We start from the raw sequence: 15,408 nt of genomic DNA, 5'->3' as shown, positions 1-15,408 counted from the left end.
GAGTTACCTTAATCTGTTTGGAGGCCTGGGTAATGCACAGCATTGTGCAGGATTTTTACAGCTGTTAAATATTAAGGGCCTCTTGGTCATGTGCACGGGGCCCCATAAATCATTTTGTCTCTGTAAAGGGGCTTTGAAACACAAGTAAATCACTTTGCTGCTTGGTTTATGGCCCTCGTATGCACCAAGAGAGATATAAAAAGGCTTAATGTGTAAATGAGGATCTGACTCCGCTGGTTTGGGCTTTGTGATTCTTTCCCAATGCCAGACTCCCTGCGGGAAGCGGGAGCGTGGCCGGAGGCAGCACCCGCCGAGGTGGAGCAGATCCCTGGCCTGTCCCATGGGCTGGCAGGGTTCTGGGGGCCTCCCTGCCCTGCCCCAGCCCCCCTGGCACCCCTGCCCACCACGGGGTGAGCCCAGTGCCGGCAGCTGTGCTGGGTGGACGGGGCAGCCCAGGGCTGCTCTGCCAGTGCCGAGGTGTCTGTTCGGCTCATCCACTGCTCATCAGACTGTGATTGAACTCCAACCAAACAGGAGCCTCTGTCCCAGATACTGCTAATGCTGCTTTTAATTTTATTGTTGCTTAATGTGTAAGAGAAATCTCTTAAACTCAGTGAAATCCATCAGCTGGCAGAGTGGAAACTGCCGGAGCCAAGCTGTCACTGTGATATCATAACTAGAGCAAATGGCTTTTGATTTGGTGATGGCAATGAGACAGACCTTTAGCTGTAAATTATTCATGTACAGGACTAATACAGCAAACATTACAGACCATGCCAAAATACTACTTGGATATTTGTTATGCTTGACTGCGATGCAGACGAACGATTCCTTTGTCGTCGGCAGTCATTGGTGAATCCCTGATCTTCAGCTACTGCTTATCACAGCACAAATGCAAGTACCCATGAAATGAAATTTCACCGTATTAATTAAATATTTTGTGTTACAGATTAATCTCCCACACTGAATAAGAGTTAGTTCTATTTTCTGAAGGCAATTGGTTGAACTTTGAGAGTGAAATACAATATCAAGCCCCAGCAGGATAAATGCTGCTAAGCCCAGCACCCTCCATGAGCATCCCAGAGCCCAGGAGCCCGTGGCTTCCCGGGTGGAAAAGGTGCTTCCTCCTCAGACAAAGCTGCTGAGCTGCTCCCTCCTTCCTGCCCAGGGCCCAGCCGTACCCACTGCAGCCCCACGGGCCTGTCCTGGCTCCGTGCCCTGGGACCCCTCTGTGCCACCCTGGGAGCCCCGGCGTGTGGCACCCACAGCTCCCAGGAGGAATCACCCTGCTGGAGCTGCAGCTGCCTCTGATGGCTGGAGAGCAGAGCTGTCGGGAGCATCAGCTGCCCCGGGAAGCAGGAGGTGCCCTCGGCTGGGTTCAGGGTGCCTGGGAGCAGCTGCACGAGGGGGCAAAGCCACCAGGGACGGTCAGGATGGGGCCCGTGGGACACAGGCCTGAGCAGCTCTCAGGAAGCTGAGCACGGTGTGAGCAGCTTTTCTCACTCAGTCACGTGTTGAGCTGAAGCTGAAACACTTACACTCTTTAACTTAAAGTTTGGGCCTTTCTCCTCTGTTTATCCATCCCATCTCTGTCTCCAGCACATGGGTTCCCTGCTGGCTGGGCTGTGGTTATGGCTGAGCAGGGATGCTGGGATGGGGCTGATGCAGCCCTTGGGGGCCAGACCCTGCACCCCCGGGGTTTCCCCATGGCCGAGCGTGTCCCCCCCTTAAGCTCCAGCCTGGCTCTGAGAGCTCCAAGCACCAGCTCCAGACCTCACAGCTGGCCAATCAATAACGACCATAAAACACCACAATGAGCCTCTTGACCAGCAGGTCACGCATGCATTTACAGTGTAATTTATCTTTCCTCAGCAAAGGAACTGGGCTGCAGCATTTGGTTTTCACCAGATAAAGATGAAATAAAGCAATAGATGAGACCTGAGCAGCTGGTCCCTGTGTCAGCATCTGGAAACGACTCCTGAAAATGAGCTCTAGAGCATTTCCTTATGGCTGGGGGCTGAGCTGAGAAGAAGAGAGCTGAGGGAGCACTTTTAAACCATGGGCTGCTGAGGTTTCCTCCCCTTCCCCACCAGAGAAAGCCCCTCTGCCCTGCTGGGGTCAGTCTGTCTGTCAGGATATGGGGTGGAAAGACCTGGTTGGGTTCTGTGTTTTCTTGTGCCACGGAGCTGCCTCATGCCTCAACAAGCTCCTTCCCCGACCAAATGACTTTGTTTCTGTAGCTGATTTGATGGCAAAAGGGCCCAGGAGGGTGCAGGAGGGAAGGGAGAAAGGAAATGTCTCAAGCAATTAGTGTGATTAGAGCAGCTGAACACTCTGCTTGCCGCAGCTTCCGTGGGAGCCGTTCCTGTGGGAGGGCTGCAGCAGGGGGGACACGGGCAGGGCTGGGGACCCTTCCTGCAGAGGCCAGGCTGGGGCCATGGCTGCGCTGGGAGTAGTGACAAAGGCCTTGGTAAGGTCATCTCATTTCTTGGGTGTTGCTGGATGCCACCTGTGAATCCTCCTTCTGTAATTCCCTTTGGTTTTCAAGTCAAATCCCAGAGTCACTGAGGTTGGAAAAGACCCCCAACACCATCGACCCCAGCCTGTGTCCGACGCCCACCTTGTCCCCAGCCCAGAGCTCTGAGTGCCACATCCAGGAATTCCTTGGGCACCTCCAGGCATGGGCACTCCAAACCTCCCTGGGCAGCCCCTGCCAAGGCCTGAGCGCCCTTTCTGTGAAGAAATTCTTCCTGAAGTTCCTCTGGAATGACTTTGCATGTGGCACCTCATGAGGCTGGTGGAGTGTGTGCAGTGCTGGGGACGAGGGCTCCTGTCTGCCCCTGCTGCCCTTCCTGTGGGCAGTGCTGGGAGCTCTGCATTCAGTCACTCCAGAACTGTGTTACAAACACTTCTGATCAAACAGAAAAAGAGGAACAGAAGTTAGGAAAACACAAACTGGATTTTCAGTTACTCTCGACTCCGCCACTCAAGCAACCCCAGTTGCTCCTCCAGGGCTGCTCTGGAGCCTCCATCCCACAGCCTTAATGCCATGGGGGTGAACTGGCTGTCCCTGTTGGTGTGTCCCCGTCAGTGTCCTGAGTTCCTGCCCATGGCCCGTTTCCTGCCCCGCTACAACGTGGAGCTTCCCTCTGCAGCACCTGAAGGCCACGTGGTGCCAGCAGAGCAGTGACCCAGGGGGCAGAGCCAGGGCACTGCTCCCCGTGACCTGTTCCTGCTTTCTCCTCTGAGGAGGAATTATTCCAGCTTGGGGAAGCCTGACATACCAACCCTCAGATTAACTCTGGATATCAATTTTTTCCCTGTGAAGTTTCCTGGGGACTCAGGCAGCCCTCACAAGGTGCACTGTGAGCTGTGGGCAGCGGCGAGCGCGGCGGTTCTGGAGCAGTGAGATGTGTGTGAGGTGAGAGCACAGAGCCTGCAGCTCCTGGGCTCTTCTGGAGGCTTTTCCAGTCAGCAGAAATGCTCACATTATTTCCAGAGGGATTAGGATCATGTCTGTACATAGCTGAGAGCTTACTTAAATTTTCAACATTTCTTCTAGGTCAAAGGACAGTTAGTCCAATTTTTCCATGTTTGATGCGTTTCCACGTTACAGTAGAAAACTCCTTCCATTGTTGTGACTTTGAATACATTTGTAATGCTCAAAGACTTCTGGGAATACAGGTGGATACACAGAGGTGCTAGACTCACAATCATTCCGATTTTCTGCGTTCCTATGGAGAAGTTTGATAGAAACCTCTAATTTCTCCACAAACTTTTTGCATCCTCCTTTAAAAAAATAATGAAGAAAATATCAAATGATCTGTAAGATTTGGCAGGAAAAAAAAAAGTATTTTCTTCTGTAACTGCAGGGCAGAGCTGCAGATCATTTAAACCAAACCAGTTTAGATTATTTTCCCCAAACCTATCCAATCCAGTGTGCCCATCTCAAAAAAAAATCAAATTATCCTTGCACTCATTAGGGAAAAGTCTTTCAGGCCCTGGTAGAAAGCCTTCCCCAGGGGATGTGTGTGCAGCTGCTGTGCTTGGTACCGAGGGGTGGCACTGCTGCAGGGGTGGTCATTGGATCCCACAGCCCAGGGTCCCACAGCCCCGACAGCCTCTCAGTGCCTGCCTCCCCTCACTTCCCAGTAAGGATTTATCTGCTCCGGTGTGTCCCAGTGCATCCCCTCCATCCCCGAGCATGGACACTGTGCCATGCTTCCCACCTCTAAATGTCATCATCCCACACTTCACTTGGAGTTGCTCCCAGGGACCCGGTTCTCCAACGTCCTGTTCCATTTTCTGGAATTGCCCATCCCCTCCCCGCAGCACCCTCTGTGAATTCAGAAACAACGGGGTACCTTAGGCTTGGGCTGGCTTCTACCTTTATTCTTTTCAGACCTTGCAAAACCAGAACGAGCCGGGTGTTTTGGGGTGATGCTGTACAAGAGGAGAGCTCAGGGAGCTGGGGGCCCTGCAGTCCCTGCCCAGCACCATGGTGCTGCCCCCGACCTGGCTCAGCACCCTCCTCATCCCCAAACCCTCCACAGAAGGGAAAAGCTTCTGATCCCAGAGCATTTAGGATTGCCCAGGCATGGGTAACTTAATTGGTCTTGAAACCAGTGCTGAAAATGTTTGGAATAAAGTAGTGTCTGGAGGGTCTCCCACTGCCTGCATTTATTTGATGCAAAAGTGCTTCGCTCAAGATGCTAAATCAGATAAACCAAACCATTCATTTCTGAAAGTTCAATTCACCACTTAGAGGATAGAAAATAAACCAAGCTAAGCCACAGCACCACTGAACAGCGAGATACGGGGTTTAAGGCAAAGCCCACTGTGCCTGGGAATGTTTCTCACATAAATCAAATTTATCTCTGTAGAGCAGAAGCCCAGTTTATGAGGTTCAGACAGGGAAAAAATAAGAAAACTTCCAAAGAGAGTGTCTTAAATAGCTCATAAAAAACGAGCATCTGCCCCTATGGAAAGGGATATCTGATAGTCCCAGAAAAGCGACAGCCCCGATGCAGAGCTCGGCACCATCTGTGCTCCTGCTGAGGGGTCGGAGCATCCCTCCCTTCCTCTGGCAGCAGCAGCTCTGATCATGATCATGCTCCAAAGAATTAATAACCAGCAGCCCGGCAGGGCTCCTTTGTCCCTCAGCCCCTCCCTGGTTTTCCATGGAGCCGCCGTGGTTCCTCTCGCTGGCAGGAGCAGCAGCCGGCGGCGCAGGGTGGGGATGAGCCACTGTCCCCACGTCCCTCCTGCTCCGGGCTGGCACCGCTGCCCCGCAGCACGACCCTCTGCTGCCTCTGCCAGAGCCACACAAGGCTCGTCCTCAGGAGGTGCTTATGGAAAGTGCAGCTGGTTCAGGGCTGGGAAATGCAGCCAAGCCCGAGCTGCTTGTCAGTGCCTGTGGCTGGGAGAAAATGCCACTGTCATCCCGAGGGATAAATAACCAGGGAATGCCCTGTGGCACTGCTGGGCAGCTCCTGCGGTGCCTATGAATCACAGAATCCCAGCATGGTTGGGTTGGAAGGATCCTTAGGGATCACCTTGTTCCCACCCCTGCCATGGGCAGGGTCACCTCCCACTATCCCAGGTTACTCCAAGCCCCCTCCAACCTGGCCTTGGACACTTCCAGAGGTGTGCCCCTGGAAGGACACTCCACCACTTCCCTGGACAGCCTGTTCTGATGCTTAATCACTCTTTCAGTAAAGACATTGTCCCCAACAATGCGATCTGAACCTCCCCTAGGGCACCTTGAGGCCATTTCCCCCGTCCCATCCCTCATTGCCTGGGGAAGAGGCTGATGCTCCCCTCGAAAGAGACTCCTAATTAGGAGATCAGTAATGGCTTCAAGCAGGAAAGAGGGAAGTAATTTCCAAAGTAATTGTTTTCATAAGCATCTTTTTCAGCTGGATGTCTCAGCAGAGCCATTTCTGGCTGCTTTGCTGCCCTCGCCCCTGTCCCAGTGCCCAGCCCAGATGCAGCAGCCATGGTCCGTGTCCCTCTGTAATAGGGACATACATCATGTCACTGTTCCCAGCCAGAAGCAGCTGTTCCTCCTGGCTCTGCCGGTGCCAGCCAGGCCCAGGGGGCAGTGCCAGCACAGGGGCTGAACGAGGCAGGGAAGAAATAATAAACTCATTGTGGGCTGATGACTCCAGGCTGCTCCTGCAGCCCCTGTCACCTGTGCAGGTCTGCTCAGTGGTGCTTCACAAGTGGCTTCAGCCGGTCCAAAAGGGAGAGACTCCCTTCCCAGGCCCTGGGGTACCACTGGCAGAGCTGGAAGAGCTGGTGTGCTCCATCGCCACCCTTCGCGTGGCATCCAGCATGGGCACTGAGCTTTGCCAGCTGGGTGGGTGTGCCAGGAATGGGGGAGCCTAGTGTCCCCTCCATGGGTGTTCCTCTCCCAGGACACAGCAGGGCCTGGCAATGGATCCCCTCCTCCCTGGGAGGCTGCCCAGCCATCCCCTGAGCTGCCAGGGTGAGCCTGCATTCACTCACCTTTACCAATCTTGGCTTTAAAGTCAGAGCATCTCCTCCCACCACCACCATTTTTCAGCAGTCACGTCAGTTGTGTGTTACAACAGCTCACTACCTGCTATACAGCTTAATTATTGATTTATAGCCCTGTTATACAGCTTAATTATTGATTGATAGCATTGTAATCCCCTGCTGTGCATGTGGAAGCAAAGGGAAGGGACTGGTAAAGCAGAGACAGGAAGCTGATAACCCTGAGGAGAAGGAGAACTGGACTGCAGAGCCCCAGAGGGCTGGCCAAGGAGCCCCTGTGAGCAGCTCCTGGGAAGGGTGACTTTTGGGAACAGCACTGGAGCAGAGACAAAGGAACAAGGGAGGATACTCCAAGAATAGCAAATCACTTGATACTGAGAGTAAAAGATGAGAGAGAAGAAACTGGAGCGACTGCAAGAACAGAACAAATGAGAGGTGAAAGGGGTGAATTTATCCATGTGATGATGGTATGCAGAGGCCACCAGGATCCAAGGAGACTCAGATTTATATATAGTGTAGATGAGGACCAGGTGGGAAATGAAAGGGAAGGGAGTATGTGATTAAATCATCGGGAGAAAAAAGTGGAACTTGGGTGTTTTAAAAGGAGACCTGGGTTTGCTCCAACCGTATCCAAAATAAAATGTCATGAAAAGACAGCAGAACTGTAGCTGGGTTAAAAAATACCTTACTCGTTGGCTGGAACCAGCACTGTTAGCAGAAACTCCTCATTTGAGAACTGGTTATCTCTTAGCCTGGGGATTTTCCTCCGTGCCATGATGGAATAGCCTGTCAAGCTGGTGCCCGTCACAGGGTGACAGTGAGTGACAGACTGGCTGTCCCTGAGCACGGGTCCCGCTCCTCAGCTCCCCCTGACCCTGAGAGCTCTGTCCCTGCTGGGTCTGTCTGCTCCAGCACTGCAGCAAACACCCAGCCTGTTGGTGAAGAGTTATTTAGGTTATTTGGTTTTCACGTCAAAATCGCTCTGTTGGGATTTGGGGCTGTTGCTGTAAAGCCAAACCAAACTGCTGCCCTCATTAAACCCATTCCAAGCAGCGTTTCCTGTCCCCAGGGCTGTCATGGAATCAGAGAGCTTGGCTAGGAAGAGGTCTTAAAGAAAATAGAGTTCCAACTTGTTAAAATAGAGTGATATCAGAGCTGCCATTTTGGCAAGTTTTAGAGGTTGAGCCCCAAGAATTGCCTGTGACCCCTTGTCTCAGCCCTTATCTCTTCCCTTTCTCAAGCTACAGCTCCTGTGTTATTGTACCTGCCAGGGGGACAGGAGGAAAGCAGTAATCGGGTTCCTGTTCCTCTTCTGCGCTCAGTTTCCTGAGATTTCTTTGCACTGATGTCATTTGTGGTGGGGGTAAAGGGGAACATGCAATTTATTCTCCATTATGTTCAGAGTAATGACAAGTCTTAAAATGGCTCTCAATTAGCGATTGATTGCAATTAATTGGAACAACATAGGCTGACATGATAGCTTCAGATCTCCAGAGCATTTCTGAGTTCATGAGCTCTAATTTTCAAAAATTCAAGAATTCTGGCTCCCACATTACCACAACCATCTGTCAGCAGTTTCTCACACAGGTCTTTGAGAAGCAGAAGCGATAAACACTTTGGCTTTGCTAATTAAAACAGGTGTCCAAAAACGGGGTTCATTTATTGTAAACTGGGGGTTCCATATAGGTATGGAAATATCCATTTATTGCCCAGAGAGGCTGTGGGCTCCCATTCCTTGGAGTGTCCACAGCCAGCTTGGACGGGGCTCTGCTGACACTCCCCTCATGCTGCATTGCTGCAAAGCTCCTGTGGGTAATTCCAGAATTAGGGCACTGTGAGAGGATGTGTTTCCTGATTATTCAGACTAATTTGGTTGTACCTGTGTTTTAATTAATGCATGATTGGAGTTTCTTTTTTAACAAACATCAGGAATACGTCAGTACAAACCAGCAGTGGGGTTCAATCCATGATCCTCCTGCATCACTTCCCTGGATTGTGGCTGTTGCTCTGCTGGCTGACCAGAGGGCTTAGTGTGTGTCCGTGCAGGTCAGCCTGGCCAGGGGTCACTCCAGGGGATCATCCAGAGAGGACAAGGAAAGCCCTTGCTCCTTAGCCAAGTTGGGTTTCATTCCATCAAACTTCACTTTCAAGGTCTTGAGCATAAATTGAAAGTAACAGGAAACAATAGGAAAGGCTGTGTTAAGGTACTGCGTTAATATGGCAGCGGTAAATAAAAATTATTCAGAAAAGTCTTAAATTTGAGGAGGCAAGGCTGAACTGGAAGAAGAAAGGTGCAAATAGTGGCAGCTGTGAATTCTCTGTGCTCCAAACTTACCCAAGCTGGAGTTGTTAGGCAGAACAGAAAGAGCAAATGCTCTGGGCAGAAGAAAACTTAAGTGCAGGTTTTCATATCAGCATCATTTTCCCAGAGGAAAAGACACTGAAATGTCTCAGTCCTGATGGCCAGGTATTGCCTCTACTCACAGTCCTGGGAAAGGGGAGCACCAAGCAAGGGAGCCAGCAGCACTGAGTTATTCCTCAAGGTACTTCTGTTGTACCGGAATGCTGAATGCTGAGACCTCTCAGCTCTTCCCACAAAGCAGGCTCATCCTTTTCCTGCTCTCCTTCAGGCAGAGTCCTTGCTGAACCACCAGTGAAAATCCCAGCGAGAACTGGAAGGGCAGCACTCAGCTCTGCTCCAGCTCCAGCCTGGCCAAAGATTTGCTCTGTGGATGGGAAGTGAAGGGCAGGAGGGAGCTGGGGGTGCAGCTGGGGGGTGCTGGGGCTCGCAGGGAAGGGTTGGCTGTGCTTGGGGGCACCAGTAGAGTCCAAAATGTTCATTGCACAGCGAAGTGATGCCTGAGACAGGGGACTGACCACAGGAGGGGTTTTCCTCTCTAAGGGCTTTTGTTAGGAAGTGTGAGGAGTTGTCTGTAGGGCCTGGCGTGCCCCCCAGCTCTCAGACAGTCTGACAGCGCCCATGGCCACAGTGACCAGCTTCTCCCCACACTTCCCGTGTCTCACCATCCTGCTGCTCACACTTCAGGCTTCTCCCTCCTCTCCGAATTCTAACTTCACCACATGTTGCTTTGAGAAGATCCATATATAAATATTTTGGCTCATTTAATATGCCTTCTGGTATTTTAACACCAGGTCTCTTGTTTTTCTCCACCATTTGGGGAATTTATTTTTATTTTCAAACAAACTTGATACTCTTACAGAAGTTCACTTCCAGAACTGAGTGTTTTAGGGAAGATTTCAGGAGTGCTGGTAAAATGACAACATGCTGGGAGGCTCCTGATGGAAGTGTGTGTGCTGCTGGGGACTGGCTGAAAATTGCTTTGCACGAAAAAGAGAAACCATGGGACAATTCTGGGGTTTATATTGGGTTGGCAGGTTCAGAATATTTAAATGAAAAACACTTTGAACTAGAAATTTTAAATTTTAATTAAAATTTCAATTGAATTTAAATCAGATGGCAGCACCCAGGTGTCCCTAGCTGCCCCCACAAGGGTAAAAAATTGTGTGAGCTTCCTAAGGGGGCTGGAACAGCCGCAGGGTCTGCCTGTTCCCTTCCTCCTCCCAGTTCCCATCCTCCCTGGTTCCCTCCTCCCCCCAGATCCCTCTCCCCCCACTCACTGCTGGCTTTGAACATATGGGAGGGCTCAAACCAATGGTGTTACTGCCAAGTCCTTGCCTGGGTTTGTCTCTCACTGAAATTTTACTGCAGATACTTGATCCTAAAAGCAGATAAATCCAGTGGTGTCTGTCCTGTGGCCAGGACAGATCCTGGAGCCCGTCAGTGCCTGGAATTTGTCATCATTCCTCAGCTTTACCTGGATAATTTTATTTAGACGGGGGCATTTTCTTCTGATAAATCTGGGCCCATTACCAAGTCAGAATGCATTAGTTAAAACATCAGTTAGAGCGTGGTCTCTCATCAGTCACAACCCCCTTAATTCCTGCAGGGGTGCAGAGCCGTGGGAGGCGCTGGGCACGCCCGAGTGCCTGGTCTAAATCAAACAGCACTGCACCAACGTCACCCTGTCCTCAGCCCCGGGGAAATCCAGCTGTGATTGACCATATGAACAATGGGGGATGCGTTTAAAAGCTCCAACACTTCATTTCTGGGTGTTGGGAGGTGAACAGAGGGTTCCCAAGGTCGCAAGCACAGAGGTGACAGGACTCCAGTGGGATGGAGGTGATGGGGAGCTGAGCAGGGGGTGCCTCAGAGTTCCCCCCGCCAGCCCTGCCTGCCTGGGCACGGTGGTTAATTAGCGCTCAAACGGGGATCAGTGAGGAGGGAAAGAGGGAAGAGGAGGCAGCAAAACCCCGAACAGAGGAGAGGTGAAAGTCATGGGACAGGAAGGAGAAAAGGAGCGTGAAATAGGAATAAATCAAACCAACAACAAAGCCCTAAAGCAGAAGCAGGAAAATGAATAAAAGGTGAAAGGACAACATAAATGGACCAGAGTGGATTGAGAACAGGAGGAAAATGGCTCAAGTGATGATCACAGACTGGGAGGTTGGTACAGCCACACACGTGGAGGTGAATGAGTGTCTGGATACAGAAAATATCTCTGTGTGCCTCAAAAACAGGCACCAGATGTGTCTCAGCTGCTGCCTGGGGATATTGTCCCTTCCCAGCCGTGACACCATCCCCAGAGCTGCCCACAAACCTCAGGAAAAAGGGCTGTGAAAACTGCAGGAGCTGAACAAAAGGAACATTATTCTGAGAAGGAGCCTGTGAGGGCAGAGCTGTTGGAGAGCTCAGTCCCCATCCCACTGAATGCCCTCCCACAGCCGGGACTTTCAGTCCAGATTCAGGAGGGGAAAAAATGAAGATTTTGAGATTTCCTGGAGAATGGAAATTGGTGACATTTGTTCTGAAATATGACAGCATCATATTTCTGGGCACTGGGCCTTGGGGCACTTTTAGACCCCTCAAAGTGTTCCTGCAGCCCCCCTGCCATTGGGGTGCCACTGCTGGCTCAGGGGGGCAGAGGGATGGGGGGCTCTGCCCTGTGCCCCCAGGACTGTTAGTATTGGGCTGTTCATCCCAGGCTCGGCATTTCCCAATCCAAGCACTGATCAGAGGTGTCTGAGCTGGGGAAGGGTCCCTGTGCCATCTCTCACCATGAGAACTCTTCGCTGGCTTTTGTCAGTCTCGGTTTCTATCCCTGTTCCTCTCTCCTCCCCAGTTTTCTCACAGCATCTGTCCCCCTACACAGGGATTTCCCAATCCCTCCTTGCAGCCTGTTTGTTGGGAAAGAGGGAGAGGAGAAGGGGAAAACTGGGTGGCTGATGGTTTGTGTGTCAATTATACATCAGAGGTTTTGCTGCTGCTTCAGAAGCTTCTAATAATAATTATTATAATTAGGGTACTGGGAGAGAAATGTGCTGAGATCAGGGAGGAAAGCAGGAAAGCCAGGCCAGAATTAATTAGCCACTTTTATCTAAGAATCTCAAAGCATTTAGACATTAATTAATGAGTGCTGTGGTTAAGTCAGCACGATGCTCCTTTGCTGCCGTTGTCATGCCAGGCTCGGGCTCAGCCCCCTCCCTGCCCAGCCCTGGGGTGCTGCTGCTGCTGCAGGTGCTTCCCCAGCGCTGCAAAACACAGAAACAGCTCTTTGATCCCTTTGGTCCTGCCTGTCACCCTGACAGCTCCAGGGCTGGGCTGAGGAGACCCGGCCTGGGCAGGTTTGTGGTGCCGGAGCCGTGCAAGCCCCCAGCCCGTGCAGGGCCCTGGCACGCTGGGCACCGGTGTTCCCCTGGGGAACAGAGGCTCCCTGCTGACCCCAGCCCAGCTCCATGGAACTCCCACCCGTGGCGCTGAGATTGGCCCTGGGGCTCCAACAAAGCTGTTTATTCATGGAAAAATCGTTTCTGTCTCCTGGCTTACCCGTGGTGTGCCCATTGTTGGTGAATATTCATTAAGTGAAATTAGCATCTAATAGGTCTTAATTGACTTATAAAACCTTGTTTTGTGCTAATGAATTCTGTACTGTAGCTGTGCCTGATGGCAGCTGGGGGTCCCTCTGCCCAAGCTGCCACCTCGGAGCCGGGTCACAGGTGGCTCAATCCCTTCTTCTTCCCCGTAGTCCATGGAAGATGTGGCTGCCCCATCCCTGGAAGTGGTCACAGCCAGCTTGGAGAAACCTGGTCTAGTGGAAGGTGTCCCTGCCCATGGCAGGGGGACTGGAATGAGACTGAGAACCCTTCCAATCCAAACGGCCCCGGGACTGTGTGACAGCCGTGAAGTCACGGCTGGGAGCAGGGTGTCCGTGGCCTGAGCATTGTGTGCAGTTTGCAGAGTGTCACTGATGATCACGGCAGTGCCCTGGGCCCCTGCAGGGGCAGATGTTTGGGGTCAGGTGAGCTGTTTGGGTGCTCGAGGCACGGTTTGAGCTTTGCTTGGCTGGGTAAGCGCAGCCCTCTGGGTTTCAGCGGCTGTCCCACCGCTGTGAGGTGTGGGTATCAGCTGCAGTAAGGAGCTGGAATCCACACAACTCCTGCAAGTGTTCTCAGAGCATGTGGAACAGGGTTTTATAGGGGCTCAGTTCATAATGCCTTTGTCCAAGCCTAGAAATTGATAAAAAATTTCAATTTAGCCATTTTTGACTGTTTTCAGACAAGACACAGGACAGCTTTGAAGTGAGTCTGTAAATTAGAGTAGCCCTGCAGCTTCCAGACCGAGAGACTCCTTCACCATTGACAAGGAAGAGGAAGGAGGAGATGAGGTCTCCTGATCTCTGGGTTTCTGCCTGCTCCTGTAAATGATGTGCATGGTGTTCCTGGCTGGATAAGGACAGAGATGCAGGAGAGTGGGGCAGTGACAGTCAGGGGCTCTGTCCGTGCTCCCAGCCCCTTCCCCCCTTCCCCTTCTTCAGAGGCTGCTGTGCTGCTCCGAGGCTGCACAGCTCAGTGGTGCTTCCCTTGGTCTGGGGATGTTACTGCTCTGCAGGAGCTGGGAGTGGCAGTTCCGTGTTAGTGGGAAGATGGATGCTCCCGATGGCCTTTCTCTCCGTGGTGGCTGCGCTGGCGTGGTCAGGGAGCTGTTGTTCCCGGTGCCAGCTCTCCCCTTTGTCACGGATTACTGCGGCTGGGCAGGTCTCCAGCTGGAAAACAAAACCTCCAGCCCTGCACCGCAGGAGCCGGGAATAGGCACTGTCCTGGGTTCCCATGGCTGGGCCCGTGAGAATGAAGCACCGAGTGTCCCCAGAGCCTCTGGTCTGTGTGTGACCAGGCCTCCTGTGGGGGGAGGCTGCTCTGAGGGATGTCCCCAGGGTGGGGCTGGGCGAGGGAAGGGGATGTTGGGGGTGATGCCCACCAGGACAGAGGCTGGCAACGCTGGCTGCACCAGCTGGCTCTGCGGTGGAGCCTCAGAGAAGAAACAGTGTCTGGAGAAGTCAGGGGGGCTCCAGCCATGGTTGCTCAGTTGGGTTAAACACTGGATCAGGTTAAATGGGGTGGTTTCTCCCTGAGGATCTCAGAAGTTTCAGCCCATGTTGGGTATTGTGCAGCACACGGCAGCGAGGTGGATGGAGGAGCTCCAGGGTTCATGGGCATCAGCTGCTGTTGGGCCCCGGGGGATGTTCGCTGGCAGTTGTGGTGATGTTCAGGGAAGGTCCCCACGAGGGTTCCTGTGGCCCTGGCTGCCCTCCTGGTCCTGGGGGGCTCAGCAGCCTGTCCTGGTGTGTGTGGGGGTCTGGAGCTGCCGTAACCCCGGGCTCTCTGTCCTCCTGCAGGTGAGCCCTCCCGCTGGTCCTCATCCCACTGCGACTGCTGCTGCAAGAACGGCAAAGGTGACAAGGAGGGTGAGAGCGGCACATCCTGCAATGAGCTGTCCACGTCGAGCTGCGACAGCCAGTCCGAGGCCAGCTCCCCCCAGGAGACCGTGATCTGTGGCCCTGTCACGCGCCAGCCCAACATTCAGACTCTGGACCGGCCGGCCAAGAAGGGGCCGGTGCAGCTGCTGCAGCAATCCGAGATCCGCAGGAAGAGCGACCTGCTCCGGACTCTCACCTCCGGCTCCCGGGAGTCCAACTCCAGCAAGAAAAAAGCAGTGAAGGAGAAGCTCTCCATTGAGGAAGAGCTGGAAAAATGTATCCAGGATTTCCTCAAAATCAAAATCCCAGACAGGTTTCCCGAGAGGAAACACCCCTGGCAATCCGAACTGCTGCGGAAGTACCACCTTTAGGCTTTGGGTGGGGAGAGCACACGACCTTGTTACGTTAGAGCCAGATCCTAAGTGATACAAAAGTAATTCCCAGTAATAACTATTTGTTAGGTCACCAAAACCAAAATCCATCTCTAGTACTGCCTAATTTGCCTATTTCACCTTAACATTTCTAGTCGTAGGGGAACGATATTTTTGCAGTCCTGGAAGCACAATGACAAACGCTTTTGTTTGTAAACTTGGAGTCTTACACAAGCTGAAAACCTTAAGGGCACAACCAGACCCACCCAAGGGATGCTCGCGTGGCCCCAGAGCAGGCAGGGTGGGATGGTGAGGGCCCCGTGCCCTCTGCATCCTGCTTGGAGCACGCGTGTCTGGAGGGAGAAGCACAGCACAAAGCCCAAGCTCTGCCCCGGCAGTTTAAGCATGTGTATTTATATATGTGCATATATATATGTGTGTATATATATCTCTGTGTATATATATATGTATATATATATTAATATATATTGCTTAAAGATTTTCTGGCTCTCTCCTTATAACTGCACTTTCTCAGAAAAGAGCATTTTTTAGCAGTCTGTGGATGTCCCGTTTCTTCTCCAGGCCTCTGAGGGCTGAACAGTAGAAATCCCTCTCCCTGTCTCTCTCCTGCTCCCTCTGCCTGTCCTTCCCCCCTCCCTGGGGCACTGTGAATGTGTCTCAGTGGA

General features: G+C 52.3%; 1 protein-coding gene across 1 annotated transcript in view; it reads left to right on the top strand.

Annotated features, from left to right (window-relative positions):
• The window catches only part of KCTD16 (potassium channel tetramerization domain containing 16), a 56,433-nt gene extending 41,431 nt beyond the window's left edge, over positions 1 to 15,002 (top strand). The window contains exon 2 of the mRNA XM_069028992.1: positions 14,271 to 15,002. Coding sequence (XP_068885093.1) covers positions 14,271 to 14,722 — 452 coding nt within the window. The 3' untranslated portion in view covers positions 14,723 to 15,002. The remainder of the gene's footprint in view (positions 1 to 14,270) is intronic.
• The last annotated feature ends 406 nt before the right edge of the window (positions 15,003 to 15,408 follow it).

The sequence above is a fragment of the Aphelocoma coerulescens genome, chromosome 13 (genome assembly GCF_041296385.1).
Source record: "Aphelocoma coerulescens isolate FSJ_1873_10779 chromosome 13, UR_Acoe_1.0, whole genome shotgun sequence".
NCBI lineage: Eukaryota > Metazoa > Chordata > Aves > Passeriformes > Corvidae > Aphelocoma > Aphelocoma coerulescens.
The sequence above is the reverse complement of the archived record's forward strand: the minus strand, read 5'-3'. Positions and strand labels throughout refer to the sequence as shown.